General features: G+C 49.7%; 1 protein-coding gene across 1 annotated transcript; it reads right to left on the bottom strand.

Annotated features, from left to right (window-relative positions):
* Positions 1 to 3,468: 3,468 nt before the first annotated feature.
* On the bottom strand, positions 3,469 to 26,050 carry LOC119181648 (N-acetyllactosaminide beta-1,3-N-acetylglucosaminyltransferase 4). The gene is made up of 3 exons (XM_075874671.1): positions 25,550 to 26,050; positions 4,011 to 4,112; positions 3,469 to 3,924 (listed from the first exon to the last, which is right to left on the bottom strand). The coding sequence occupies exons 1-3, from the start codon at positions 26,048 to 26,050 to the stop codon at positions 3,469 to 3,471; spliced, it is 1,059 nt and encodes a 352-aa protein (XP_075730786.1).
* Positions 26,051 to 26,838: the final 788 nt, after the last annotated feature.

A 26,838-nucleotide genomic window follows, 5' to 3' on the forward strand; every position in this document is an offset into this window, starting at 1 on the left:
AAAGAGCGACAGCTGAAAGAAGAAAGAGAGCTGCAATTGAAGTTGGAGCTGGAGAAAGAAAGACTGGCAGCTGAGAGGGCGAAAGAAGAAAGAGAGGAAAGGGAACGGCAGCGACAGCACGAGATAGAACTCGAGCGGCTCCGTTTGCAACAGCGAAGTGAAACTCCGGTCCAAGCTAGAGTTGAAAGCAGCGAACGAGAGGATCACGGCTTCCGCTTGAACCCAAGCAAGCTGCTCGTAGCGTTTGATGAAAGGAAGGACGACCTAGACGCGTACCTCCACCGATTTGAGACGATTGCGAAGAGCCAGAATTGGCCGGAACATCAATGGGCAACTGCTTTGAGTACTTGCTTAAGCGGTGAAGCGCTCAGTGTGTACGGTAGGCTGACGCCGACCGATGCAGCCAACTATGCAAAGGTGAAAACTGCTTTGTTGAAGCGATTTAGATTCACTGTGGAAGGATTCCGGGACAGATTTCGGACAGGAAAGCCAACTGATGGTGAGACGGCTACGCAGTATGCCGCCCGACTTTGCCATTATTTCGACCGATGGATTGAACTTTCAGGAACAGCGCAGGAGTACGATGAGCTTAGAGAGCTCCTAATTAGAGAACAATTTCTTACTAGTTGCCACCCAAGCCTGTCACTGTACTTAAAAGAGAGGAAGGCTGACTCACTTGAAGGAATGCTTGAATTGGCTGATCAATTCTTGGAAGTGCAAGGTGGCACTAATTTGGCCAAAGTAAAGAAGGAGTGTCCCGATGATTCGAAGAAATTGGCTCCCGAAGAAAAGAAGCGTGCACCAGAGAACATTCCGCGATGTTTTCTGTGTAACCGAGTGGGTCATCGCGCGAAAAACTGTCGAACGATCTTTACGAGCCCTATGGTAGTGAAATGTTTTAAGTGTGGTCAGACTGGGCACAAAGCAGATGCATGTCGAAACGGAGCGAGTCAAACTCACCAGGTATCCTGTGTGCAAGTGGCACCGAAATCCGATAATAATGCCGTCACCGACGGATTCGTAGAATTGAAAAATGGGGAGAAAATTCCTATTGTCGGTGCTGTAATGTCAAAACAGCCAACCGGTGTTACGAAAGGAATGCCAGCGCGGCCTGGAAAAGTTGCGGGCAAAAAAGTTACGGTGTTAAGAGATACCGGCAGCTCCACTGTTATCGTTCGGAGAAATTTGGTACGGGAAAGTGAGTTGACAGGCAGAACGAAACCGGTTTGCCTAATTGACCGTACGGTCCGGATACTTCCCGAAGCAGAGATTGAGGTGGAAACCCCGTACTTCAGCGGGAAAGTTACCGCTCTATGAATGACGACCCCCCTTTACGACCTTGTCATCGGAAACATCGTCGGGGCGCGAGGGCCGAATGATCCAGAATGTTTGGGAGAAGACCCGAAGATAGAGCCCTCGCCAACACAGCGGCCGCGAGATACAGTGGAGGAGCAGCCAGTGACGGATCTCACTAGAGCCCAAGGTGAAGCTGCGGCGCAAGAGACAGCGAAGGAGAAGACGATCGTGTCGAATAAGTTCACAGGCCGAGCAACTGGACGTACGTCGGCACGACCTCAACCGACTGACAGTGTAAAGGAGACGGAGTTGGCCAGCCGGGCAAGATGTAGAGGCATCATCAAGCGGGTAAATACACAGACAGGACCCGTCGAATGTAATGACGCATTAACGGTGTCGGAAGAGACAACGATGGCTGAGACGACGCCTCAGATATCGTCGTTGGAAAGGGCTCCCCGAAAAAGAACGTGGAAGCACAAGAAGAGATCGAGCGAACACCGCAAAAAGGGGCGCAAGCGCTGTTCGAAGTACTCAAGATAGGTGCTGAGGTGGAATCAGAATGTGTTTGGCAGGGCTGAGTGACATATGTTGTGTTAATGTTCTTGTTATCCTGTGTCACAAGTGTCGAAGTGTTGTGCTGTGATGTGATGTATAGTGTTGTATAATTGTTGTATAGACAGAACCTTGTACGTTTGTATTGTTTGGAATGTGTGATGAAGTGTTGTAATCATGTGCCTGTGGTTATATTTCATGTGCTGTGGAATCGAACTACAATATAAGATTGTATTGAGTGATATATTGTGAATGTGAAGTGTCATGAGCGACGGATTGTGTTACAGTCTGTGAGAATGTGTGGTGACTGTTCACGCTCGTTTGTGTGGTTTTGAATATTATGAGATAATATTCTTAAAGTGGGGGGCAGTGTCACAGAACGAGCGCTAAAAAAGAGCGCGCCGCCAAATCCTTACGACAACGGGCGGCAGAAACGCCGCGAGGTAAAAAGAAAAAAAAAGAAAGCAAACATCCAGGGCTCCCGGGCGCGCGCTCTCCCCGCAGAAGCACGGCTTCACAGACGAACCTCCTCACCCCACATCGGCGGCCCAGCAAGGCCGCGATTTTTCTAGAACGAAGGAGGCGTGGTCAGACCGAGTGAATCATCCTCCGGGGAGGGCTGTCGAACCGTCTCGTGTCTCTCCCCAGCCTTCGCTGCGCGTCGCGCCGACGAAATGAGGAGAACGTTCTGGAAGGGGCGCGGAACGTATTTAATCGAGCAGCCGAGACGAGAGAACAGGGGAAGACGGAAAGTTAGCGCCGGAGCGCGTAGGAATTCCGCCGTGTAGTCGGCGAAGGTTCTGCCCGTAGTGACAGAACAGGAGGAGACGGAAGTGAGCGCCAGAGTGCGTAGAGATTCCGCCGTGTAGTCGGCGAAGTTTTTGGTCCGTAGGGACGGCTCGAGCTACAGGCAAGAGCGTGGGTTTACCGCTATCGAGCGAAGACGCGGGCAACAGCTGCGTGTGTGAAGCCGACGGATTTCCGGCGAAGAAGTTTGAAGCTTGGAGAGTGGCCATTTGAGGACGCGAGGTTTCCTGGAAGAGAAACTGAGAACTACGGAACGACAACAACGCTGGACTTCGAGTGAGTGATTCTCGGAAGAGTATCATTCAGACTTTTGTTCCAAGGACTTTGGCCTGAATAGGTTTTCTATCTCTTTAGTCCTTAAGTGTCTTGGTTGTTCAATGCATGCGACTGCATTGTAGTGCGTATTGTTGTCTGTGTCCGTTGTTTTGAGTGTGGCTGATTGTACTGTGTAGTACGTTGTCCGATTGGTGACGTATTGTATGTAACTATTGTGGAGTGTGCATTTTTGTGTATTATTTTCGATCTGCCATTATTGAGAATATAATTTGTTTGTTTATCAACTCTCGGCTCTGTCTTGTTCTTTGGGCCACAGCCGGCGTCCGCTGGCGCACCAATAAGGACCACTTCTAAATTGTCCACGCTTTCGTGGTGCGGTTCGGGGGGCCGATACATTGGCTCTTGGAATTAGCCCGGCGATTGCCTCCCTAATAAACGGGACAGGTGTGACAAGCGGTTGACTGCAAACTTCCATTGTTCTCTCAGGGCTCTTGGGCTCCAGCCATGTGATGTCACAACTATCGGGATCGAGCATGGCTAGTAGTATCCGATGTGTTCGTTCGAGAAGCCATTCAAATGCAAACGTCTCACTTGTGCCCTCTCAGCTACAATGGCGGTCAAATAGATGTCTTCCAGAGGAAAGAAGCACTCGTCGTGAATAACGTCATCCAGGGCTGAAATGGCGTCGCCCGAAATCAGAAAGCCTGTGCCAGAGAGGAATTCTGGATATGTATCTGGCGCGTATTCCTCTTCAGATACATACCACTTGGAAGCTACGTTGCGATTGGGTCCGTGATGACGGTACAAGTAGCCCCACATTGAGTGCTTGATTCCTTCCAAACCTTTCAAGATGACGGCGAGGTCCCACACACTGAGGATCATGTCGTCGTCGATCTTGAGCACGAATTCAGCCTTTGAGCATTTTGCTCGAGTCCAACGAATCATCATCGCGGTCTTGTAGAAGAGAGTCTCGTAGCTCTCGATGAAGTCCCCCTGGACGACGTCACCGTAAATATCGTTTTCTGCCAACACTTTTCTTTGTACTTCCTGGTCCGGTGTCGCCCAAACAAGAAGACTACGACGAAGCCCATCTTGAGGGCCGTGCCTCCCCATGTGTCCCGTATCGCCACTCGATTCTTGAAGTGATCTGCACTCGAAGTGACGCTGATGAGTACGGTGGTCTGGTTGGCGGTTGGGTCACAATGCCTCCAGGTTTGCGTGACGTATTCAAACTTTACCGCCTTACTCGTGGCTCCGCATCTCGTCGACGAAGAGCGAAACCCAACATGATAGACAGAAAACTGAACACCCACGGTGAGCAGAAGAAATGCTAGCACTGGTATAGGACGTTTTTGCATTAGAATAACTGAAGCTTTCATGACGAGATGAAGGCACCGTCAAGACGAGTGGCGAAAAAGGCTCATAAAATGCATTCGTGAGTGTGACTCAGCTGTTTCGCTGGCGTTTCGTACGAACCTTGACCTCTCCAATACATTGTTTGAAGCAAGAGCACATTGGTTACCCACCATCCGTCAAATGTTCTACGACTGTTCTGCGCAGTTAGGCCTTTAATGAAAGCAGCTGCGGATTACTTTAGTCGTGCCGTGCCAAGCTCTAGTTTGCGGCAAACATTTCATTCGGAGAATTCAGAAGAGCTCTGATGGAAGAAAACACCTGTTTTTCGTGTAATTGGCTAGCAATGTTCTTCCTCAGAATCCAAACGGTGCCATGCCTCTCATGCAGTGCCATTATTTTTCTGAAAATCTTTGGATATTCTGAGAAAAAGAAGTTACGTGCTACGTTCGGGAACAGACGGGGGAGCCCATTATATCCTATATTGTTCTACTATACTACCACAATATATTATACATGAGATAAAAATTCGGTTGGACTTTGGGTGGAAGGGGGGGGGCGTGTGTGGGAAGGGGGCTAGGTATACTGCTTCCGTAGCTATAGGTCTACTGCTCAGTGCAACAAGATGTCTAGTGAATCACAAACACATCTTCTTGCCTCTTCCTGTAAATGTGATTTAATAACGCAGGTTGTTCGTTCTTTATTTATACTTGCGAGGTTTGCTTAGAAAAAAGATAACACTGATGGTTTGGTTGGAATAGATTGCATATATGTGATCCTTGAGTTCAATTTGTCGAAGCGGCTGGTATTACTATTAGAGCGAACATTACAAAAAATGTCGACTGACTGACTGACTGGATGGCTGACTGACTGACTGGCTGGCTGACCGACTGGCTGGCTGACCGACTGGCTGGCTGACTGACTGGCTGGCTGACTGACTGGCTGGCTGGCTGACTGACTGGCTGGCTGGCTGACTGACTGGCTGGCTGACTGGCTGACTGACTGGCTGGCTGACTGACTGGCTGGCTGAGTGACTGGCTGGCTGACTGGCTGGCTAACTGACTGACTGGCTGACTGACTGGCTGGCTGAATGAGTGACTGACTGGCTGACTTACTGACTGGCTGACTTACTGACTGGGTGACTGGCTGACTGACTGACTGGCTGACTGACTGGCTGACTGACTGACTGGCTGACTGAAACTAAACTAAAACCTAAGGTTTGCAATATGATTTATTTAGCTTGCGGTGGAGCACGGTATACGTAGCAATGAAGCCATTAACCTGCGAGTCATATCGCCAAAAAAATAAGCTTGAGGAATGCGCGGCCTTTGATGCATGCGTCATTATTTTTCATTTGGTTTGTATGCACAAAAAACAAGGTGACAAAGGAAACACGAAGGTCATCATCATCATCAGCCTGACTACGTCCACTGCAGGACAAAGGCCTCTCCCATGTTTCGCCAGTTAACCCGGTCCTGTGCTTGCTGCTGCCAATTTATACCCGCAAACTTCGTAATCTCATCTGCCCACCTAACCTTCTGTCTCCCCCTAACCCGCTTCCCTTCTCTGGGAATCCAGTCAGTTACCCTTAATGACCAGCGGTTATCCTGTCTACGCGCTACATGCCCTGCCCATGTCCATTTCTTCTTCTTGATTTCAGCTATGATATCCTTAACCCCCGTTTGTTCCCTAATCCACTCTGCTCTCTTCTTGTCTCTTAAGGTTACACCTACCATTTTTCTTTCCATTGCTCGCTGCGTCGTCCTCAATTTAAGCTGAACCCTCTTTGTAAGTCTCCAGGTTTCTGCTCCGTAGCTAAGTACCGGCAAGATACAGCTGTTATATACCTTCCTCTTGAGGGTTAGTGGCAATCTACCTGTCATAATTTGCGAGTGCTTGCCGAATGTGCTCCACCCCATTCATATTCTTCTAGTTACTTCAATCTCGTGGTTCGGCTCTGCGGTTATTACCTGCCCTAAGTAGATATAGTCTTTTACAACTTCAAGTGCACTATTACCTATCTCGAAGCGCTGCTCTTTGCCGAGGTTGTTGTACATTACTTTCGTTTTCTGCAGATTAATTTTAAGACCCACCTTTCTGCTCTCCTTGTCTAACTCCGTAATCATGAGTTGCAATTCGTCCCCCGAGTTACTCAGCAATGCAATGTCATCGGCAAACACGGAGGTATCAGTCGACAACTGCCGCTTATAGGAAAACAACGTCTTCTTGCTCGTTCGAGAAGGGGAACATAGAAGAAAGGAACTTAGGAGGGGAGAAAAAGACAGAGGAGAGAAAAAAACAAAGAAAACAAATACCGCATATGTAAATACAAATAACCACATGAAAAACGTCTTTAAATGCGAAGCAAAATCAGTTTTCGTTAAACAGGTTAGAAGTGATCGATGGGCCTGATCACACCTAGTAACACATCCTTCCGGGAAGAGACAATTGTCGAGGGCATTGCACTGAAGCATAAGTCCATATTCCTTCGTGAGCAGTGCTCACTACGCAATGAATGGCGAACACTCTAAAACGATGCGTTCTGTATAGTGCCTCACAGGATCAATGTAGCGGCATAATGATTGATATGTGGGGTTTAACGTCCCAAAACCACTCTATGATTATGAGAGACGCCGTAGTGGAGGGCTCCGGAAATTTAGACCACCTGGGGTTCTTTAACGTGCACCCAATGTAGCGGCATAAACCCCACTGCCGTCTCCTTTACCTTTTTAAGAAACCATCGTTTGGTGCATAGAAATGTGTATGGGCGCAAACATGCCAATGTGCAAGCACGCAGGACACCGTTGAAACAGAGAAGATGGAGGTGTTTCCTTCGGTTGGCTAACAAATTTGTATGTCTTGCGAGTCTTTCAGATATATTTTATCGCTGCTCTTTTGAACCCTCTTTGTAAAGCTTTGAGGTGTTAGTATAGCAGCCGCCTCTTATTACCGCGAAGTGCCATGTTATAGCGAATATGCGTTTATGACGATTGTTTTCTGATAGGTCACAGAGACTTCCGTGGCACATAACCAATTGTTGAGCTAACTGTTGCATTCATGTTTTGTTCACTAGGTGTCGATAGCGGGATTAAGCAATTGTCTGTGGCGCATACCTACTTATAATACACCGCAGAGTTACCATAAATCCTGGAAATGAAAGGCTCGGCGAGAAAGGCTTTGCTGTAAAAAATGTAATTTAACCACTCTCTGCTGACACATTATGTGCATGTAGATTACGATGTTGCTTTGAACTTGTAATCAAATTCAATCGTGGTAGTGCGTAGCAAACTACAGGCAGCGTTTGCTGAAAAGGAAGGCAGCATTGTCACACGTTGCATGACTTATCATGGTACAAATAATCCGTAATTTATCAATAAAGGTTTGCCGCAGCGATCGCGTAAAATTGTGTCGTATTGCCTTGAAGGAGTGTGTGTCGTATTGCCTTGAAGGAGATCAAAAATTATCGGCCAAACCAATCGGCATTATTAGGTTGATAGCTGTTCTTATATTCATTCGTCTGATAATTTTTGTCTTAACTTGTATTTTTTTCTGACGGAACGGCAGTGGGCACCTAATATTTTTTTATCGAAAAAGAATTAGGAGTTCTTTCTGATTGATATGTTGGGTTTAACGTCCCAAAACCACCATATGATTATGAGAGACGCCGTAGTGGAGGGCTCCGGAAATTTCGACCACCAAGGGTTCTTTAACGTGCACCCAAATCTGAGCACACGGGCCTGCAACATGTCCGCCTCCATTAAGAGTTCTTACTTGTTGGGGAAATAGTATTGTCCTGTTTTATTGTTGCGTCAAATGTTTTGACAGTTGTGCTCTCCTAAAATGAACTTATTTTGGCATTTTAAAATAAAAGCTGTGATACTTTGTGTGCAGAAAACCTACTTTGTTTGTTTTTTCTTGTTACACGTACATCAGACAAACACACGCTTTTACGCGCACACATACGCACGTGCACACACCTATTGAAACGTGTGCTTTTTCCTGGAATGGACGAGCGCTTCGTATCTGCAGCTGACGTTTACAAGAACAACTGCCTTGGCCAGGGTCGAGGCATATACGATCATGAAGAAAAGCTGTCTTTTACAGCCACGTGAGATCACTCCTTAGTCGCTCAAACGAGCTTGACAATAAACTGAACTATTTTCTAGGTGCTTCAGTACAATCTTGTAATGATTGCGTGTTCCTGCTTTTAGTCTTGCTGAAAAAACTTTATGCTGTAAAGTTCTAAGATAGTACGACACCGATTGCAGAGCATGAGTTTCTGTAGCCGGCTTGCACAGCAGACTTGTTACAGGCAAACGTTTCTTTCAGCCTATTTGAAATTGCGATCGCTATTATTTTTATTAGTTCTTATATAATAGGCTTGTAGGATTGTTTTTTACACTCTTTCGTTCCTTCAATATTAGGGGAACCTTGGCATTTTCACAGCTCACTCGCATCATTGATGTCTTTATGGACTGAATGTAAAGGGACAAAGTTTATTTCATGTTTTTTAGCGCCACCAGTGATGAAATCAACTACATGCCGTCTTTGTCGCAATAATCACGTATGCCCTTTCTAACCTCGTAGGCAGTTACACATGGGACATTTGCGCCATGACTGTGAATTCGGACAATTTTATTCTTCCTAAACATATTCATAGCTGTATTGATTGTGTCACCTTTTTTTACCTGCATAACTTACTTTATTTGCCGATTGTTAGTTCTCATACATAATATCTGAAATCATGAGTAAGTTCAGATTGCTGTCATCTGTAAAATGTCTTAAGTTATTTGTAGTCTCGTTGACTGTGGTTACTTTTTTTTTCTTTTGTGCTTATATCCAGCTGAAATAACTGCTTTATAAATATTTGTAGTTACTCTTGTGTTCATTTCCCGCATGTCGGCATATTCTCCGTGTTCCGGAGCATGGTATTTCTTCTCAAGAACAATCGTGAATAGCATTATTTCCACCCGGATTTTACCAAGGTTTACTCACTTCTACTGGTTAATATTGATTGATATGTGGGGTTCAACGTCCCAAAGCCACTATATGATTATGAGAGACGCCGTAGTGATGGGCTCCGGAAATTTAGACCACCTGGGGATCTTTAACGTGCACCCAAATCTGAGCACACGGGCCTACAACATTTCCGCCTCCATCGGAAATGCAGCCGCCGCAGCCGGGATTCGAACCCGCGCCCTGCGGGTCAGCAGCCGAGTACCTTAGCCACTAGACCACCGCGGCGGGGCTACTGGTTAATATTGCTCCTGCTCTTCTCAGTAGAGGCTATTATCTCCTACACTAGCCTAGCAACAATACTTGTTATACCATACTTAGCACCTAATTGTATCATTACTATAGCCGCAAGTAAAAGCCGTCTTATGTCTGTCAGTCGGTCTTCTCGAATTGGCTACCCTTTCTGCACTTCTTCAATGGCGCCGCACTCACGTTAGATATGGCAGCAGGCGCCACCTGCAGTTCTGCTCTCGATTTAATGCCATGCCTCATGAGTTCAGATGTGCTACAGCAGTGGTTTCTTAATAAGTACTCACCTTATGCTAGCACCACAAGGTACATGACACTCCTGCACCTTTGGGCTCCATTTGACCGCTGTTCTGAAACCCAATGACCTATTTGTAACCATTTAATGGTTAAGAAGTGTTTGACCACTACCACCACAAACCGTGTATGTAGTGCTTCGTGTACTCTCCAAATACGGACGTGGCAACGGCAACCAGTGTTGCCACTGAATTTCGAGAAAGATTCGCCAAACGACCAGTGGAAAGTCGCCAAATGTCGCCATTTTTCTTTAAATTTCGCCAAAAAAATGTCACCATTAGATATATGTGTGGCATGCCTAGTAATAAAAATTGTTAACTATCCATAATCCCGTTCATTACAGTAGCATTAATAGCCCTTAAATTATATTGACGTCTTTCAATGTAGTGGCGTCCACATCTTCACCGTGGGAGGGCTTAGTGCGCTTGTAGTGATATGACCCGCTTCAGCATGAGAGCACTGAGAAAGGGCTAGACGCACCAGTAGCGTCCCTGAATGCTAGTGCCCCAGAGTTTGTGATAGTTTCAGTTGTAGTGAATACAAGGTGAAGCAGTCGCTACAACAACAGAAAAAAAAAGAACAGCGTGAGAAGCCTCCCTGCAAATTTAGAGTAGTTAATTTGAGTGGAAACATGGGTACTGATAATCAAATAAGTTATTTACAAAGCAACGAAAATAAATTCGAAAATTCTACTGAACCCCCGCAATTCCCGCTCCCCACTTTTTGTGCGGTCATGCTTACGCTACACGTTAGCCTCAGTGCACTTTCTGAAGGCTGCCAAAAGAAGCCGAGGCCGAAAAGTATGCTAATAACAAACTTAAATTCTACATACAAAATGAAGGAGTACTACAGCAGTGAAGAAATTGAGAAGCTATTCAGGACAGCTGGAGCTGTGGTAAGGACACACGGCCTAACCGTCCCTTAGCACCTTAAGGAGTGAAACACTTAAGAAGCTCGAAGCTGTTAAAGCACCTAAAGAAACTTAGTATAATACCACCGCCTTGCGACATGCGAAGCAGTCTGCTGACAGAAACTTTGCTGGAATGTTCCTGGCGGAGGCAGCAGTGATTTAATGCCTTCAAGATCCATATGGATTGAGAAGACATACACAAGAAACAGTACAGACGTACTGAATTGCGCAAAACGTGAGCCTGATATCGGGGTTTAGTACTAAAAGTAATAAATTAGAAAAAATCACAGGGTATCCATGGAGTGAATGATGATGAAGGGGAGTGAAGCTTCGCAAGGTTTTGTCGGCGAACCATAAATCATCCGCTTGCCGCGTCCGTCCATCCATCCGTGCGTCTTTGTCTGTCTGTCTGTCTGTCTGTCTGTCTGTCTGTCCACCCTTAACGGTATCATAAACAGCACTAAAGTGATCAAACGATACTCCAAACGGCCGACTTCATCCGCAGCGCCTACCAATTTAAATCAAGCTTCAGCATTCAGACTTGTGCGATTGTCAATTGAAAAGCAATTATTGCGCATATTTGAGAAACCACAACAACACGTCAATATTCTGCATGTGTGTATTTATACTACAAAAAGCATACATAAGTAATTCTAAGGACCGTAGCGTTCATCACGCTGCGCTGACCATGCAACGCTTGCACGAAAAAGCAAGTGTTTCCAGCGGTTTGCTAAGACGACACGGTGGTGGCCCCTACCCGTCGCCTTGCGTTCTACACCTTATCGCCTCCGAGACGGGCGCACACGCCGCGCACTTCGTTTTCTAGGATAACTGCCAGACAACGCTCAAGTTTCACGTGTAACGTGACTTGATGCACTCGTTCGCCTCCCCTGCACGCTCGAGACACTCGCTGCGCCTCCAGAATACCACTCACCAGTTTTCTCGCGCAGATCAAATAAATGTGTCATTCACTCTCTCCAGACGCAAGACTATCGTCTTTCGACGACATTTGCGGTGTAACATGCAGATACGGGGTCATTTTTTTTTGACGTAGAGGTGGCGATGGTGCCGGTTCCAGCGCCGGGATCACGTAGTTATTTATGCCGCTTGATTCACGGATAAGCGTAGCTAGCCTTGCAAAACTTAATGAAGCCAAGCACACAAAATAAATTTTATCCCCTTGTTCCTGTGATCACGTGGATCCCGTGGCCAAGTGATCCCGTGTTCTGCACACTTTTGCTCACACCTCTACCTGGCACGTGAATTAAAGGAAATGATTTCGGAACTTTGGTTTGGCCCAGTGACGGGCTTTTGGTGCCGAATGGAACGCGAGCAAAGATCGTAAAGAATAATTTACCAGTCTATAGTGGGCCAATGCTGCACTTTAGTTTCGTTTTAAATGAAGGAGACAGCGCTTTGTTTCCAACATCACATCTTAATTTTTTTCTCGTGCCAAACATAAGTACTGCATGTGGCCCCCTCTTTAGAGAGATAAAAGGCCATCGATCTATCGCAAAGCGAGTACTGACGTCTCCCCATTGTTGTGGATGGTTTCTTATTCCTCTGTACGTCGTCACGCAACTGGTTTCCGCATTACCGCTCGACCATTTCTGTTACATTGTGTGCAAACGGGCCCTGTAAACTCGTCGTTTCTAATGCGTGACTTGAACACCTGTTGGTGTGAGCCGCAGAGCATATACAAAGGGCGGTTTTTTAATTAATTCAGTGCTTGCACGGCGTACGTGACGATGTCTTCTGATATTGGGTATAGTGTATCAGTGGATGCTAGTCCACACGACGACGAATCTTCGGTCAGTTTGCCGTGCGATTCACTCCCGTCGCAAGTGGAACGGGAGATGGGCCACATTGCACGCGATTTCAAGGAGCAGGAAAATACCTGCTACATCTGCCACATGCAGGGACACATCTCCAGGGACTGCAAGCCGGACGAGAGAAGGAGTGGTGCTGGCCTGTCTCTCTAGTGTGTGGGAATTGAGGCTAGCCCGCTGCCTTTGCGCGGGCTTTGCCGCCTTTTCTGCCGTTCTCATGTCCCGACATGTCTGCCCTCCTTTGCTGTCTGCCGTGGTGGGAGAGCGGAGTGACGTTTAACTCCCTCACCCGGAAGCGGATGTTGACTGTGGCGTCGCGCGCGGGGAACCCCGAGAGGTTTTCGCGCGCTGCGTCGGGAGCGGTCAGATACTCTCCGGGACAGCAAACGGTGAGCCACGCAATCTTCTCCGTCCGTCGACTCCCGTCAGTCGGGGGCTCGTCGGACTTCGCTGACGGCGCCACGCGCCCAAGGCGAACGCTCACCTGTTGTTGCCCCGCTGCGTACGCACGGCCGAAGGGCGGTACGGTGTCCTAGTGCGTGGCCTCGCTACGCCGACCCGTCTCCCTTCGAAGCCAACGCGAGCGCCTTTGCCCTCGCTCGAGCAACCGGGCCTTTGTTCCGGTGTCTCCGTGGATCACCTTTACCGCGGAGACGTGCTCGTGGCACCCCTGTGTAGTACTTTGTGCCCGTGGCGTGGATAAGCCTACTTGCTTTCCCGCCGCGCCTTTTTGCAACGGGCTGTACTGCGTTTGGTGTTGCCACAATAAAGTGTTGCGACTTGAGCAGTATCGTGTTTCCCGCCACGGCGACGGTTAACGCGTCCCCTGCGGCTCGCTAAGACCGGACCCACGCTGGTGGCCGTACTCCTTCGGGATACGTGTACACCACACTGGCGCCCAACGCTGTATCAAAAGCTCTAGCTTTTGACTGCTCTTAGCGAGTCAGTTCGCCTGCGCGATTCGGCTCGTCGCAACATGGCTGCTTCGCGGGACTTTTGTCCGCTGTCCCTTTTAGCGGATGCCACGTTGCACACGGAGGCCATTGCCTCTATTGACGGGAACCCTACTGCACCCGTCCGTGTCGGCACCCCCTATTGCGGTGACGACACGAGGCGCCTAGCCGCTCCCTTTGGAGACGGCGCGTCACTTCGGAATGGGCCTCTTGCCCTACCCGAACGTTACGCACAAGCGCCTTCGACACCCGTCCGTGTCGGCACCCCCTATTGCGGTGACGCACGAGGCGCCTAGCCGCTCCCTTTGGAGACGGCGCATCGCTTCGGAATGGGCCTCTTGCCCTACCTGAACGTTACGCCAAAGCGCCTCCGACTGCTAATGCGCCCTTCGGCATGCATGGCAGTTCGTCGGCACAGCGCTCGCAGTCGGTTCCCTGCGGAATTGACGGGGCCCTCGCCGACTTTTGCCCGCTATCAGCCGTGCAACTGACACTTCGAACGCACGCTGAGCAGGCGCCTGAATTGTCGATGGTAGCCGCACCAAGTGCGCCTTTGGTTCGACAACAGGCAAATCCCATAAGGAGGCTATTTTGCTCTGGGAATGGCGCGCAGGGCGGTGGTCTGTTTGAAACCGCCCCACTGATCGAGCTGGGCGACTGCTCGTCTTCGCTCGACCGCGCCGCTAACGCACCAACGGTTTCCTACGAAGCCGGTGCGACGACGCAGACTTTGCTGCAAAACGCCGTGCAGATGATCCAAGCACTCTCGGGAGCTGTGCAAACGCTTTCGGCTGGTCCGAAAAGCGGTCACCCCGCTGTTATGTTGCCTGTGCCAACCTACAGCGGATACGGTGATCAGCTCACCACCCGAGATTACCTCGACTCTCTGTCACGTTATCAGACAGCGATGGGTTTGGATAAGGTGGTGCTCGAACGTGTTGTTCCAGCTGCACTGACTGACACGGCGGCGAGATGGTATCGGCTTTCCGGTTACCGTGCAGCAAACCTCGAGGAATTTCGTGCGGTCTTTTTGCGCGAATACCTACCCGCTGACTACGAAAGTAGGATGCGGCGAGAGCTCGAGCTCCGTACACAAGCTCCTGACGAGTCTTTACAGGAGTATGTACGGGCGATGGATGAAGTTAATTCTATCGCTGAGCCCCGAGCCTCGAACGAGGAACGCGTCGAACGGGTGATACGGCAGGCACATCCGACTTTTTCGGCATACCTGCGCGGCGGCCGCTTCAGTGATTTGGAAGCGTCGGCCGCCGAGGCGAAGCGCATCCAAGGCGACATTTTCGCCGCGCGTGCCTATCGCCCGCCGCCGCCAGCCAGCGATGCCCTTGAGCCGCGCTGCGCTTGGAGAGGGGCCATGACCCTTCCCCAACGGCAACAGCCTCTCGGCGCCGCCTTTGCGGCTGCAACCGGCTGTGCGTGGGAGTTGAGCGCTCGCGCTCTTGACCCCTTTAGGCATGAAAGGCGGGCAGCCTGCGCTGCTCCGCCTGAAACCTCCATACAGGGACGCTTTTCGCCCAACGTAATGTAGGAGGTGCGGCTCGCAGAAACGTATCCTACGATAACGTAGCGAGCCGATCACGACAGCTCGAAGCTGCTCCGTCTGGGAATACAGACCGTGATGGAGTGCGCTGTTACCGCTGCCGTGAAAGAGGGCACATAGCAAGGGAATGCACCGGATCCAGGCCTCCTGCGAGGCAGGGAAACGGGCTTCCGGGTCGTTCGTGAATGCACGACCGACCCAACCTTTGCTTCTTCCCTCTGCGTGCAGGGCAAGCACTTTTCTTGCTGATACGCACGCGCCGTTCATTCCGGTCACCATTGCCGGCCGTGAATTTTCGGCTTTGCTGGACACGGGCACTAGGGCCTCGTTGTTCGGCGAACGGGTGTTGTCCCACTTGCAGAAGCACTCGGTGCGCTTGCGGGACAGCCGAACGACATTCACCCTTGCGAAAGGCGTGGCCCATTCGGCAGGCGCTGCAAGGTTGACTGTCAGATGGGGAGATCGAATGAGACGCTGCCGTCTTGTTCATCTTCCAGGGCTCAATGTTCCAGTGATTCTCGGTCGGGACTTTCTCCTTAAAACCGGTATCGTTGTGGACATTGCGAATGGCGGCTATCGTGATGGCCCATTTTGCCAACTCAAGCCGTTCATCAGCCCGCCGGCGCTTACCGTCGCCTTTGCGGCAGAAGCGTCGGAAACGTGTCCTGCGCAGAGTTCGGGGCCAAGCCCCCGCTCACCGCATTTGCCCTCTCGCAGTCCCCTTCGGGAACGAGAGGCGCGGCACGAACCGTGTCGTGCGCCAACTCCGGGGTCGTACCCTGGCGTTCCGCGCTCGTCGGCTCGAAACCCCTGCGTGGATCGACCGACACGACACGAAAAGGCACTACATCCTTTGGTCGCCTGCGCGACTCAGTTGGATGAAGCACAGAAGGCTCGTCTGTCGACACTGTTATGTCAGTACGACGAGCTCTTCACCGATCAACCTGGCTGCACCGATTTTGTGAGCCATGTGATCGAAACTGGTGACGCGCTTCCTTTGAAGTGTAACCCCAGGCCCGTCAGTCTCGCCAAAAGGCAGATTATCGATGGGTTGCTAGATGACATGCTTGCGGCTGGCATTATTCGCCGCTCGTCAAGCTCCTGGGCGTCTCCAATTATACTAGTGCCTAAGAAAGATGGCAGACATCGCCTGTGCGTCGACTATCGCCGTCTGAATGGAGTGACTCGTAAGGATGCCTATCCGCTCCCCACGATAAACTCCATCGTAGGTAACCTGGGTGATGCACGGTACTTTACCACGCTTGACGCCTCTAAAGGTTACCTACAGGTCCGGATGGGTAGCCGTGACCAGTGTAAAACTGCGTTCACGTCCCACAGAGGGTTGTTCGAGTTTACTCGTATGCCCTTTGGTCTTTGCAATGCTCCTGCGACGTTTCAAAGACTCATGGACCGCGTCCTCGGGGAAGCAAAGTGGTCATACTGCATGTGCTACCTCGACGACATCGTGATTTATTCACGAACCTTCGAAGAGCATTTGGCCCATGTTGCCGATGTACTCGAGAGGGTGAGGACCGCCGGGATGACACTTAACCCCGCTAAGGTCCAATTAGCGTAGACCCGTGTTCAGTTGCTCGGGTTTACGCTGGGCGAAGGCTCAGTAGAGCCGGATCGGGAGAAACTTCGAGCTATTCTCGAATTTCCCGTGCCCAAGGACGTACGTGGCCTTCGCCGCTTTTTAGGAATGGTCAACTTTTACCGTTCCTTCATTCCGTCCTGTGCCCGACTGCAGGCGCCCTTGAGCAAACTCTTGGGTAAGTCTGCCGAGTGGCAATGGGGACTTGAGCAGCAGGAGGCGTTTTGCCGACTGTCTAACGCCATAGCGGAGACAGCACAGCTCAAGCTCCCCGACCTGACCAGACCGTTCGTTGTACAAACTGATGCGAGCGATCTGGGTTTAGGAGCTGTTCTCCTACAGGAATACGATGGCGTGTTGCAGCCGTTGGCCTTTGCCAGCCGCTCCTTGGTCTCTGCGGAGAAAAATTATTCCGTGACCGAAAAGGAGTGCCTCGCCATCGTGTTTGCACTGCGGAAGTTTGACGTCTATCTTGATGGGACGAAATTCGTAGTGCAAACGGATCACAGTGCGCTCAGCTGGCTGATGCGGCTCCGTGAGCCTGCCGGCAGGCTGGCGCGCTGGGCTCTCGTGATACAGCACTATGACTTTTCGGTGCAGTATCGAAAGGGGAGCACCAACGTGGTAGCTGACGCGCTATCTCGTGCCCCACTGTCAGCCGAGGACCTTGATCCCGGTGCGACAGCCGCTAGCGGTGCCTTAGCACTTGCAAGCGTCAGGGGCGAAACAGCAGCTTCGCCGCCATTCGGCGTGAAGGGTGAGTCCCCATGCGGACAAACCTTGGCTGCTAACCAGGTAAGCGGCGCACCGCGAAGCGGCCGAGCGGGGGAACTTTCCGAAGGCCACGAGGCCGAGAGCGAACCCGTAACGCCGACTCAAGCGGTTGTTGCTGCGGTCCTGAGTGGGCGCGATACCAGACTCCCCCATTTAGCGAGAATGGGCATCGCTTTCAGCGGAGAAGAGCTTCTGAAGGCCCAGCAAAGTGACCCGTTTTGTCGCGAAATATGCGACGGTCTCAGAGAGATGGAGCGCCGTGACGCTGCTTGTCCTGCAGCGGGCGCCGATAACGACTGTCTCGACGAGACGGAGCGCCGTGACGCTGCTTGCCCTGCAGCGGGCGCGAATAGGGGGCTCGAACCAGCGTGTGTCGCTGAGTCCCCGGCGGATTCATATTTGCTGGACCATGACGGGCTCCTGCTGAAGTATATAGCCACTGATGACGAGTCCATAGACCCGCTTAAGGTGGTTATGCCCAAAAGTCTGAGAGCCGCACTGTTGCGATCCTCTCACGACGAACCCATGGCCGGTCACCTGAGTGGCTCGAAAGTTTTTGCAAAACTGAGCCGCGTTGTGACTTGGCCCGGCATGAAGCGAGACATTTTTCGCTATTGCCGTTCTTGCCGCGTCTGTCAAACGGTGAAATCAAGGGGTGGCAAACCGCCCGGTCTGATGAAACCGATTGTCAGTGAGCGCCCGTGGCAAGTGGCCACCTGCGATCTAATGGGACCATTTCCCAGAAGTAAGCAGGGCTTCATTCACCTGATGGTAGTCGTTGATCACTTTTCGAAATGGGTGGAACTTTTCCCACTTCGAAAGGTGACAGCGCGAGCGGTGCTTGAGAAGCTGCAGGAAGTGTTTTGCCGGTTCGGCTTCCCGGAAAGGCTCATCACTGACAATGCTTCGTATTTCACCACTCGGGTGTTTGGTGTCACGTGCCGTTCCCTCGGAATTGATCACTGCACTACTTCACCCTACCATACCCAGTCCAATTTGACGGAGCGCGTCAATCGTACGCTCAAACCGATGTTGGCGGCCTTTGCCGAAAGTCAAAGGGACTGGGCAGACCATTTGAGTGAGCTCGCGTTCGCTATTTGAACATCCGAGAGTCGCTCAACTGGTTTCTCGCCCGCCTTCTTAAATTTTGGAAGGGAGTTGGCAAATCCGGTGACCAGCGTCACTCAATGCCAGCTCGAGAACGAGGAGGCGCCGGCAGACTGCTCTGCTTACGCGTTGGCACTTCGGGACAGGCTTTGTCGAGCTTTCTGCAAAGCAAGGCAAAGTTTGGCGTCGGCCAGGGCTCAGCAGAAGGCCCAATATGACCGCAAGCATCGCGACCTAGTTTTTGAGGTGGGCGATCTTGTCCTGAAGCGCAACCACGCCCTTAGCGATGCCAGTAAGGGGTTCTTAACCTCGCTCGCTCCTAAGTGGCTTGGTCCGTACCGAGTGGAGAAAGCTTGCACTCCACTCGCGTACTTGCTGAAAGATTCCCATACGGGAAAACTCAGCCGTGCCCATATCGCAGACCTGAAACCCTTTGTATCACGGTCTCACGAGCTCGCGCCAGAGCCCATCGGCACTTCGCGCAAGCAACGGGGCACACCCGGAGCGGCGGACCGCATTCGGACCCCGCACCGGTATAATCTGAGGAAGCGGTCACCTTTTTGTGATTTCGCGCCGGACGGCGGACTTCTCCGCAACCGAAGGCCCTCAGTTTACTGTCTAGCCTCCGTATAGGTTAGCTTCTTTACGGCCTTTTCTCGTAAAGGAGTTGACCCCGCCCTGTCTGCTGCCAGTGTTTCTCTTTTTTTTGAAGTGTTCATGTGTATTTTATGTTTCTTTTGTCTAATATTAAGTGTTATCTGTGTTTTGTGTTTTTTTTTGCCAGATATTGTGTGTCATTTTGCTCTGTTTTTACTTTTTTTCCCGTGTTCGTTTCGTCTACCGCGGAGGGAGCTGTGTCGGTGCTTGCCGGGAGAGAGAGACGAAGGACGCTTTGCGCCTACGCTCGCGCAGCCGTCGGCGGTGTGTGTGCGTGCGTGTGTAAGTGCGTGACGCTTCGGTGCGACCCCGCGAAGAGTGCGTCATGGCTTCCCCCCATCGATGCGGACGCTGGAGGTGCTGGGGGGTCATTGACCCACTGACGTCAGACCGTCTGGCTGTGCTCTGCTCTCGGCCGTCGCCGAAGAAGCCACGCTGCCTTTCCCACCATGGCTCCTGCGCGAGGCCAGCTGAAAGCAGCTATATGCTGCCGGCCAACGCCAGGGCGCCTCGCAGCCAGTTGTGGTTCGGCCTCCCTGACCACTGGAGAGGCCCGGCTTCGCGCAACGTCCCAGCTCCATCATCGAGCCAGAAATGCGGGGCCTCCGAAGCACAGCCGACGCAGCGTTCGTCGGACTCGCTGCTTATCAAAACCCGCAACGAGCCATCATTGAGCCCCCTCCCGTACCTCTGACCTCGCACTCGGGCATCGCACCCAGCGGACACTGTCACGCCCTTTTCCGCCCCTCCGCGCACTGGACGCTATCCCCCTTCAGCACCACGAACACTAGTGACACGTTGCTGTGCTCCCTTCCGCAGTTATTTGTATAGTGTCATGTGTTTATTTTGTTATTTATGTTTTTGTTCCTCATTTGTAATCATTTTTAGCAGCAGTAACAGGGCTGGACTGAGGTTAGCTGTCGCTCATAGCAGTGTCATTTTAACTGCATGGGTGACGTCCGGCTGCCTTTTACAGACCGGTAAAGGGCAAATTTAGGAGAGGGAATGTGGGAATTGAGGCTAGCCCGCTGCCTTTGCGCGGGCTTTGCCGCCTTTTCTGCCGTTCTCATGTCCCGACATGTCTGCACTCCTTTGCTGTCTGCCGTGGTGGGAGAGCGGAGTGACGTTTAACTCCCTCACCCGGAAGCGGATGTTGACTGTGGCGTCGCGCGCGGGGAACCCCGAGAGGTTTTCGCGCGCTGCGTCGGGAGCGGTCAGATACTCTCCGGGACAGCAAACGGTGAGCCACGCAATCTTCTCCGTCCGTCGACTCCCGTCAGTCGGGGGCTCGTCGGACTTCGCTGACGGCGCCACGCGCCCAAGGCGAACGCTCACCTGTTGTTGCCCCGCTGCGTACGCACGGCCGAAGGGCGGTACGGTGTCCTAGTGCGTGGCCTCGCTACGCCGACCCGTCTCCCTTCGAAGCCAACGCGAGCGCCTTTGCCCTCGCTCGAGCAACCGGGCCTTTGTTCCGGTGTCTCCGTGGATCACCTTTACCGCGGAGACGTGCTCGTGGCACCCCTGTGTAGTACTTTGTGCCCGTGGCGTGGATAAGCCTACTTGCTTTCCCGCCGCGCCTTTTTGCAACGGGCTGTACTGCGTTTGGTGTTGCCACAATAAAGTGTTGCGACTTGAGCAGTATCGTGTTCCCGCCACGGCGACGGTTAACGCGTGCCCTGCGGCTCGCTAAGACCGGACCCACGCTGGTGGCCGTACTCCTTCGGGATACGTGTACAACACAAGTGCTACCTGCGCGGCAAGCTGGGTCACATCTCGCGGGACTGCTTAAACAGCGTGCGGGATGACCGCAAGTGCTACAACTGCGGAGACCTGGGACACATCAGGCGGGACTGCCCAGAGGCCGGAAGAAACGACGCAGTGGCGGACGTCTGCTACCGCTGCAAAGAACGTGGGCGCATAGCACGCAACTTCTGGTCCACACGCTCCAAACACCGCTGCTAACACTGCGGCGAGGTAGGCCAACTGGCACGAGAGTGCGAGATGAAGTTCTGAGACACGCTCCACCCACTGTTTTAGCCGCTACCCAGCACCTCCACCACTTGAGACGACGTCAGGTACGAAGGAGTGACGATTGTATCTTCAATGCAGACGTGCGAGCCAGCAACCGAGCACTATTTGTATGCTCAGGTGAAGGTGATGAACCGCTCAGTCAGCGCTCACAACACGCACTCGCACACACACGCACTCGCACGCACGCACATGCACACAAATATATATATATATATATATATATATATATATATATATATATATATATATATATATATATATATATATATATATATATATATATATATAAGATTCACGAGCTCAGCGACAAATTGATGCGCGATAACATTTGCACAAGCGTCAGCACTCCTGATGACGCAACGTCTTCAGTGCATTCGTGCTCCGCAGAAGCTGGAAATATAGTGAATATTTCTAGTGCCACGTTATTGGCTGAGGAATTGAGCGTTCTTTCCCGTGGTTTAAACTTTTATCCTGCCACTGGAGGATACAATAAATTTCAACAAATCAGTGACTTACACAATTTTGAAAGAAGCATGCGTTTACGCGAATACTTTCATAATCGGCCTCTGTCTATCAAAACAGCGTTTTTTTCTACTAAGCACTGGACTCCCCCTTCCCAAAGGGATAAATGTCTCGATATTTACATCCGAGCAGTGCAGCGAGATGTACTCGAAGCATACAAAAAGCAATCGCCGTTTCACCGCAACCTAAGCGACAAAGAAAAATAAGCGATCCAAACCATGGTTTGCCGAGACATCGTCATCGAACCGGCTGATAAAGGTGGAACAATCGTAATATTAAATAAGGCTGATTACCTTCGTGAAGCCCACAGACAATTGAATGACCACACATTTTACAGACATTTGAGCTACGACTCAACGGAGGAATTCAGTACCAAAGTAAAATAAACTTTAAAGGAGCTTGTACGAAAAAATAAAATTCTAGAAACTGCGCTTAAATCCTTAGTTCCCCTGAGTCCGGTAGCTGGTAGATTTTATCCGCTTCCTAAGATTCATAAACAAAACAATCCAGGCCGGCCAATAACTTCAGGAATAGGGACCATCACGGAAAGCCTGTCTCGATATGCAGACAGCTTAATTAGTTCCATTCCTCCTAACTTTTCTTCATATGTCAAGGACACTAATCACTTTCTGCGTGACATTGTAAATATGCTTGTTTCGAGTGAGGCTCTTCTGGTCACACTGGATGTGGTGTCACTGTACACAAATATACCCCATGCGGACGGGATTCATTCTGTACTTCAAGCATACAATGACTTGGTAAATGACAAACCCATCGACGGTTCCACCTCGGGCACTATTTTAGCACTGATACTCGAGCTTAACAACTTTGAATTTAACAGTGAACATTATGTTCAAACCAGCGGCACCTCGATGTGCACAAAAATAGGTCTCAGTTATGCGACCATCTTCATGGGTATCCTAAAAAATAACTTTCTCGCCCCTCGTGACTTTGAACCACTTTATTACAAACGCTTCATTGACGACATTTTCTTAATTTGGCACAATGGTGGAGCGGGATTACAATATTTCATTGCAGATTTCAACAACGTGGCACCATACATCTCCTTTTCCCACTCTTATTCACCATTCACCATAAACTTCCTTGACGTCAGTGTAGCTTTAAGCAATGGTAAACTAATGACGAACCTTTACAGGAAATCCATTGACCGACAAAGATATCTTCATTTTAAAAGCAGACATGTCAAACACTGCAAAACAAGTATCCCCTATAGCCAAGCTATCCGTTTTAAAGGAATTTGTTCGGACAACAGGGGATTCACTCGCAACTGTGACCAGTTCCGTAAAGCATTAACTGAACACCAATATCCTTCACAAATAATCGACAACGCTCTCCAGCGGGCCAAATGTCTCGACCGGGAAGAGCTCATCGATATGGACAAACGACCAGCGCCACCTTCCGTTCTAACATCGTTCTAACGCATTCTGCATCTATTCCTAACGTGTCGCATATACTCAGAAAGCGTTACAACCTATTGAAACAGAGCGATCGGCTTAAGGACATCTTCACTGAATAGTATAACGGAGATCAACGTAGTATAACGGAGATCTAAGGTAGTATAACGGAGATCAAGGAACTTGTAATTTTGCTTTTGCGCCACATGGTAACTTCTTCCAAGACTAGATTAATTGCTCCTGTTGGTTGTCACCCCAGTAAAAAAACCGCAATGTAAAGTTTGTCCGCACATAACCACTGCGACTGTTGCTAAAAGCACTGCATCTAACTTTTCACTTAGGATTAAAGGGGACTTAAACTGCGATAGCAGCAGCATCATTTACTTACTTGAATGCTCAATCTGCCACATGCAATACGTCGGTAAAACCGAGACATCCTTTCGTATCCGTTTCAACAATAAAAAATCACACGTAAACAGTTTGCCACATCTCCCATTGTCCAAGCATTTTCATCTACCAGGTCATTCGTTTGACAAGATTATGGTGACGCTATTAGAATCAGGCTTTAAATCACACCATGATCGCGAAATTCGAGTATCGTTCTTCATTCACAAATTCAATAGTTTGTTATCCGTCATTAACGAATGCGTAGGCAAAGTGTCAGGCCTTTCTACGATGCCCTGACGTCCGCATTTTTGCGAAATATATAAAGAAGCATCCCTAACGTATTCTCTTCTTTCTAAAGGTTATCATATTTTTTTCATGCGTGATCATCGTTCTCAATGGTGAATGTTACAAATGCCTCTTTACATGCCCATAATCTTGTCTATTGTATTATATTTTTTTCTAATCATTTTTTAGTCTAGTCACGACTGTTTCAAAAGTTTTGTGACACTCACATGCTGATCGCACGTGTTTTGTACTCGCGTGTTCATGCCTGCCCACAATAGCAGCCACATACTCGTATTTCTGTTAATCCTGACGAAGGCCGTGCCACGGCCGAAGCGTAGAGTAAAAAACTATCCAATTTTTGTAAGTGTGCTCCTTTATTTAATTATATTTGCACCGGACCCACGGAACTTCTGTATTTGAATCATATATATATATATATATATATATATATATATTGATGACATCGGATGGCAGGTGCGTCATACGAAATTCTAATCCCTAGAAATTGTGCAGACAAATGGAAGTGCACCCAGAAAAGTTAATTACATCATCATATTAAAGGCTATATTCTGTTAATACCAAACGCAAACATCATGACACGGTACTAATACATTTTAACAGTTCTCTGCAATTCTCGGGATGTATGCTTCTACGACATCTCCGCTCCTTGACTCCGTTGGTGACGCTCGTGCGAGGGGCCATTTTGAATGTCTTGGTGTCTGGCGTTATCCAGAAGAGCTATGCCGGCGCATTCTGCCGGCGCAGTCACCAGAATTGATACTGTAGCCTGACGTCACGATAGCGTCAATGTCAGCAAGTGCACCATCAGAAAATTGATCCTAATGTCAAAATAAACGATCAGCGTTTAATGAGATGTGCCCTTTTTTCAGTGCCGTCTGTGTATACTGGAGACTTGTATGGCAAACTTCTGTACACACGCAGGTTGCGAGAGGTGTGATCAACTGGAAGGGCGGTAAAGTTAACGTGGGTGGCAATAAGTTATTGTAGATCAAACAAAAAACGAAAATCTATAGTTACTGTGCCGGTGATTGACCCCAATAAAAACAACAGGGAATGTTATCAATAACACTTGTAAAAAAAAAAAACTTTGAGGACGCTTGGTATTTGCTTCGATTCCCGTAACGCATAATTATTCTCGGTTTGCTCCGTAAACATTTGGTATATCTGTCCATAGATCAGCGCTCTTATTATAATATACCCAGTAGAAATGCGGTCAGTTACTTTAGAAATGTTCTCTCCAGTAAACGTTTTACAACGGCACAAATAAAGCATGATTCACTCCAATGGGTCCAATTGGCCTTTCGTATATTGATCCAGAGGTCGAGGGGACCTCCTTAGCTGCTGGGTTACCCTGGCTGCTGCAAGAGCTTGCAGCGGCCGCTGGTGTGGCCGTGGGGACGAGTGGCAGGTCAGCCTTGGGGAACGCCAATAACAAGATCTCAGCAAAAATGTCAAACAGTCATCTTGTTTATGAAGGCCTAGGATACCATCTGGGTCTTATTCCAACGCACAGTGTGAAGTTCAAGATGTCGACAGTGCGTCTCCATCGACTCCTTAACATCGCTGGGCTCCAACCGTGAAACGTGAAGACTCTGGGTTCGGAAAAAGGTTGATCATATTGTTCGTGTTTGTAGGAGAAGCAAGCTAACGCTAAACGACTTACTTGCGCTCTTTCCGCGACGATACCGGTCATGTAAATGTCTTGGAGAGTAAAGAAGCACTCGTCGTGAGTAACGTCCTCTAGTGTGGAGATGGCGTCACTAGAAATCAGATATCCCGTGCCCAAGAGGAAGTCCGGATACGTATCTGGTCCGTATTTATCCCTAGACACGCACCACTTCGAAGCTACGTTCAGATGGGGTCGGAAGCCGCGATACAGATAACCTAACATTGAGCGCTTGATTCCTCCCAAACTATTCGCTACTACAGCAAGGTCCCACACACTGAGCAGCACGTCGTCGTCTATCTTGAGCACGAAGTCAGTATCTGAGCACTTTTCTCGGGCCAAGCGGAGCAGCATCACACTCTTGTAAGTAAGGTTCTCGTAGCTGTCGACGAAGTCTCCTTGGACGACGTCGCCGTAAATGTCGTGTTCTGCCGACACCTTCCTCTGTACTTCCTGGTATGGTGTCGCTCCCAACAGAAAAACTACGACGAAGCCCATCTTGAGGGCCGTTCTTCCCCAGGTATCCCGGATCGCCGCTCGACTCTCGAAGTTGTCAGCGCTCGAAACAACGCCTATAAGTATGGTGGTTCGGTTGGCAGTTCGTACACAAAATTTTACTTTCGTTTGGTATTGAAACGATACTTCTCTATTATGATCGCCACATCTCGTTGATGAAGAGGGTAGCATAAACTGATATAGGAAATAGAGGATGCACACAATGATACGAAACGGTAGCGCCTGCAGTGGTATAAAGTGCCGTCGTGTTCGAAGAAATGGTGCTTTCATGGCAAGATCCACGTGCTGCCGATGGGAGCAGCGAAAAACTTGGAAAGCTATGCGTGTTACTCTTCTATTGCTCTCTAGCTGGCAAATCTTACTAAACGTGAGCTTTTTGAACTTTTGATTGTAGCAGGTGCAAGCTGAGTGACGTCACTGTGACGTCTTTTAGTTTGTTTTCTTGCCTCAGTGAGTGGTATGAGCTTACAATGCTTCGATCTTTTCGTTTGGTGAGTAACCTTTAAGCCGCAGGGTGTTTGGAATGGTAATAGATGTTTGTCATGGTTTTCACACGATAGCGTTTGAGGAATTGACACCGATTGAGGACTACAAGGGGCACCTAATTGTATCTATATATCCTACCAGGATTCCATGGTATGACAGCTCAAACCACATTCCAACAAGCCATGATCTGCACGTTCCAGAGCTGCTTACGCCACAGCAGCGTGGGTGTAGTGCCGAAAAAATCGCTGCTTGGCGCGGCCACTAACGATGATGATTGTGTGCCA

This window comes from Rhipicephalus microplus, chromosome 10 (genome assembly GCF_043290135.1).
Source record: "Rhipicephalus microplus isolate Deutch F79 chromosome 10, USDA_Rmic, whole genome shotgun sequence".
NCBI lineage: Eukaryota > Metazoa > Arthropoda > Arachnida > Ixodida > Ixodidae > Rhipicephalus > Rhipicephalus microplus.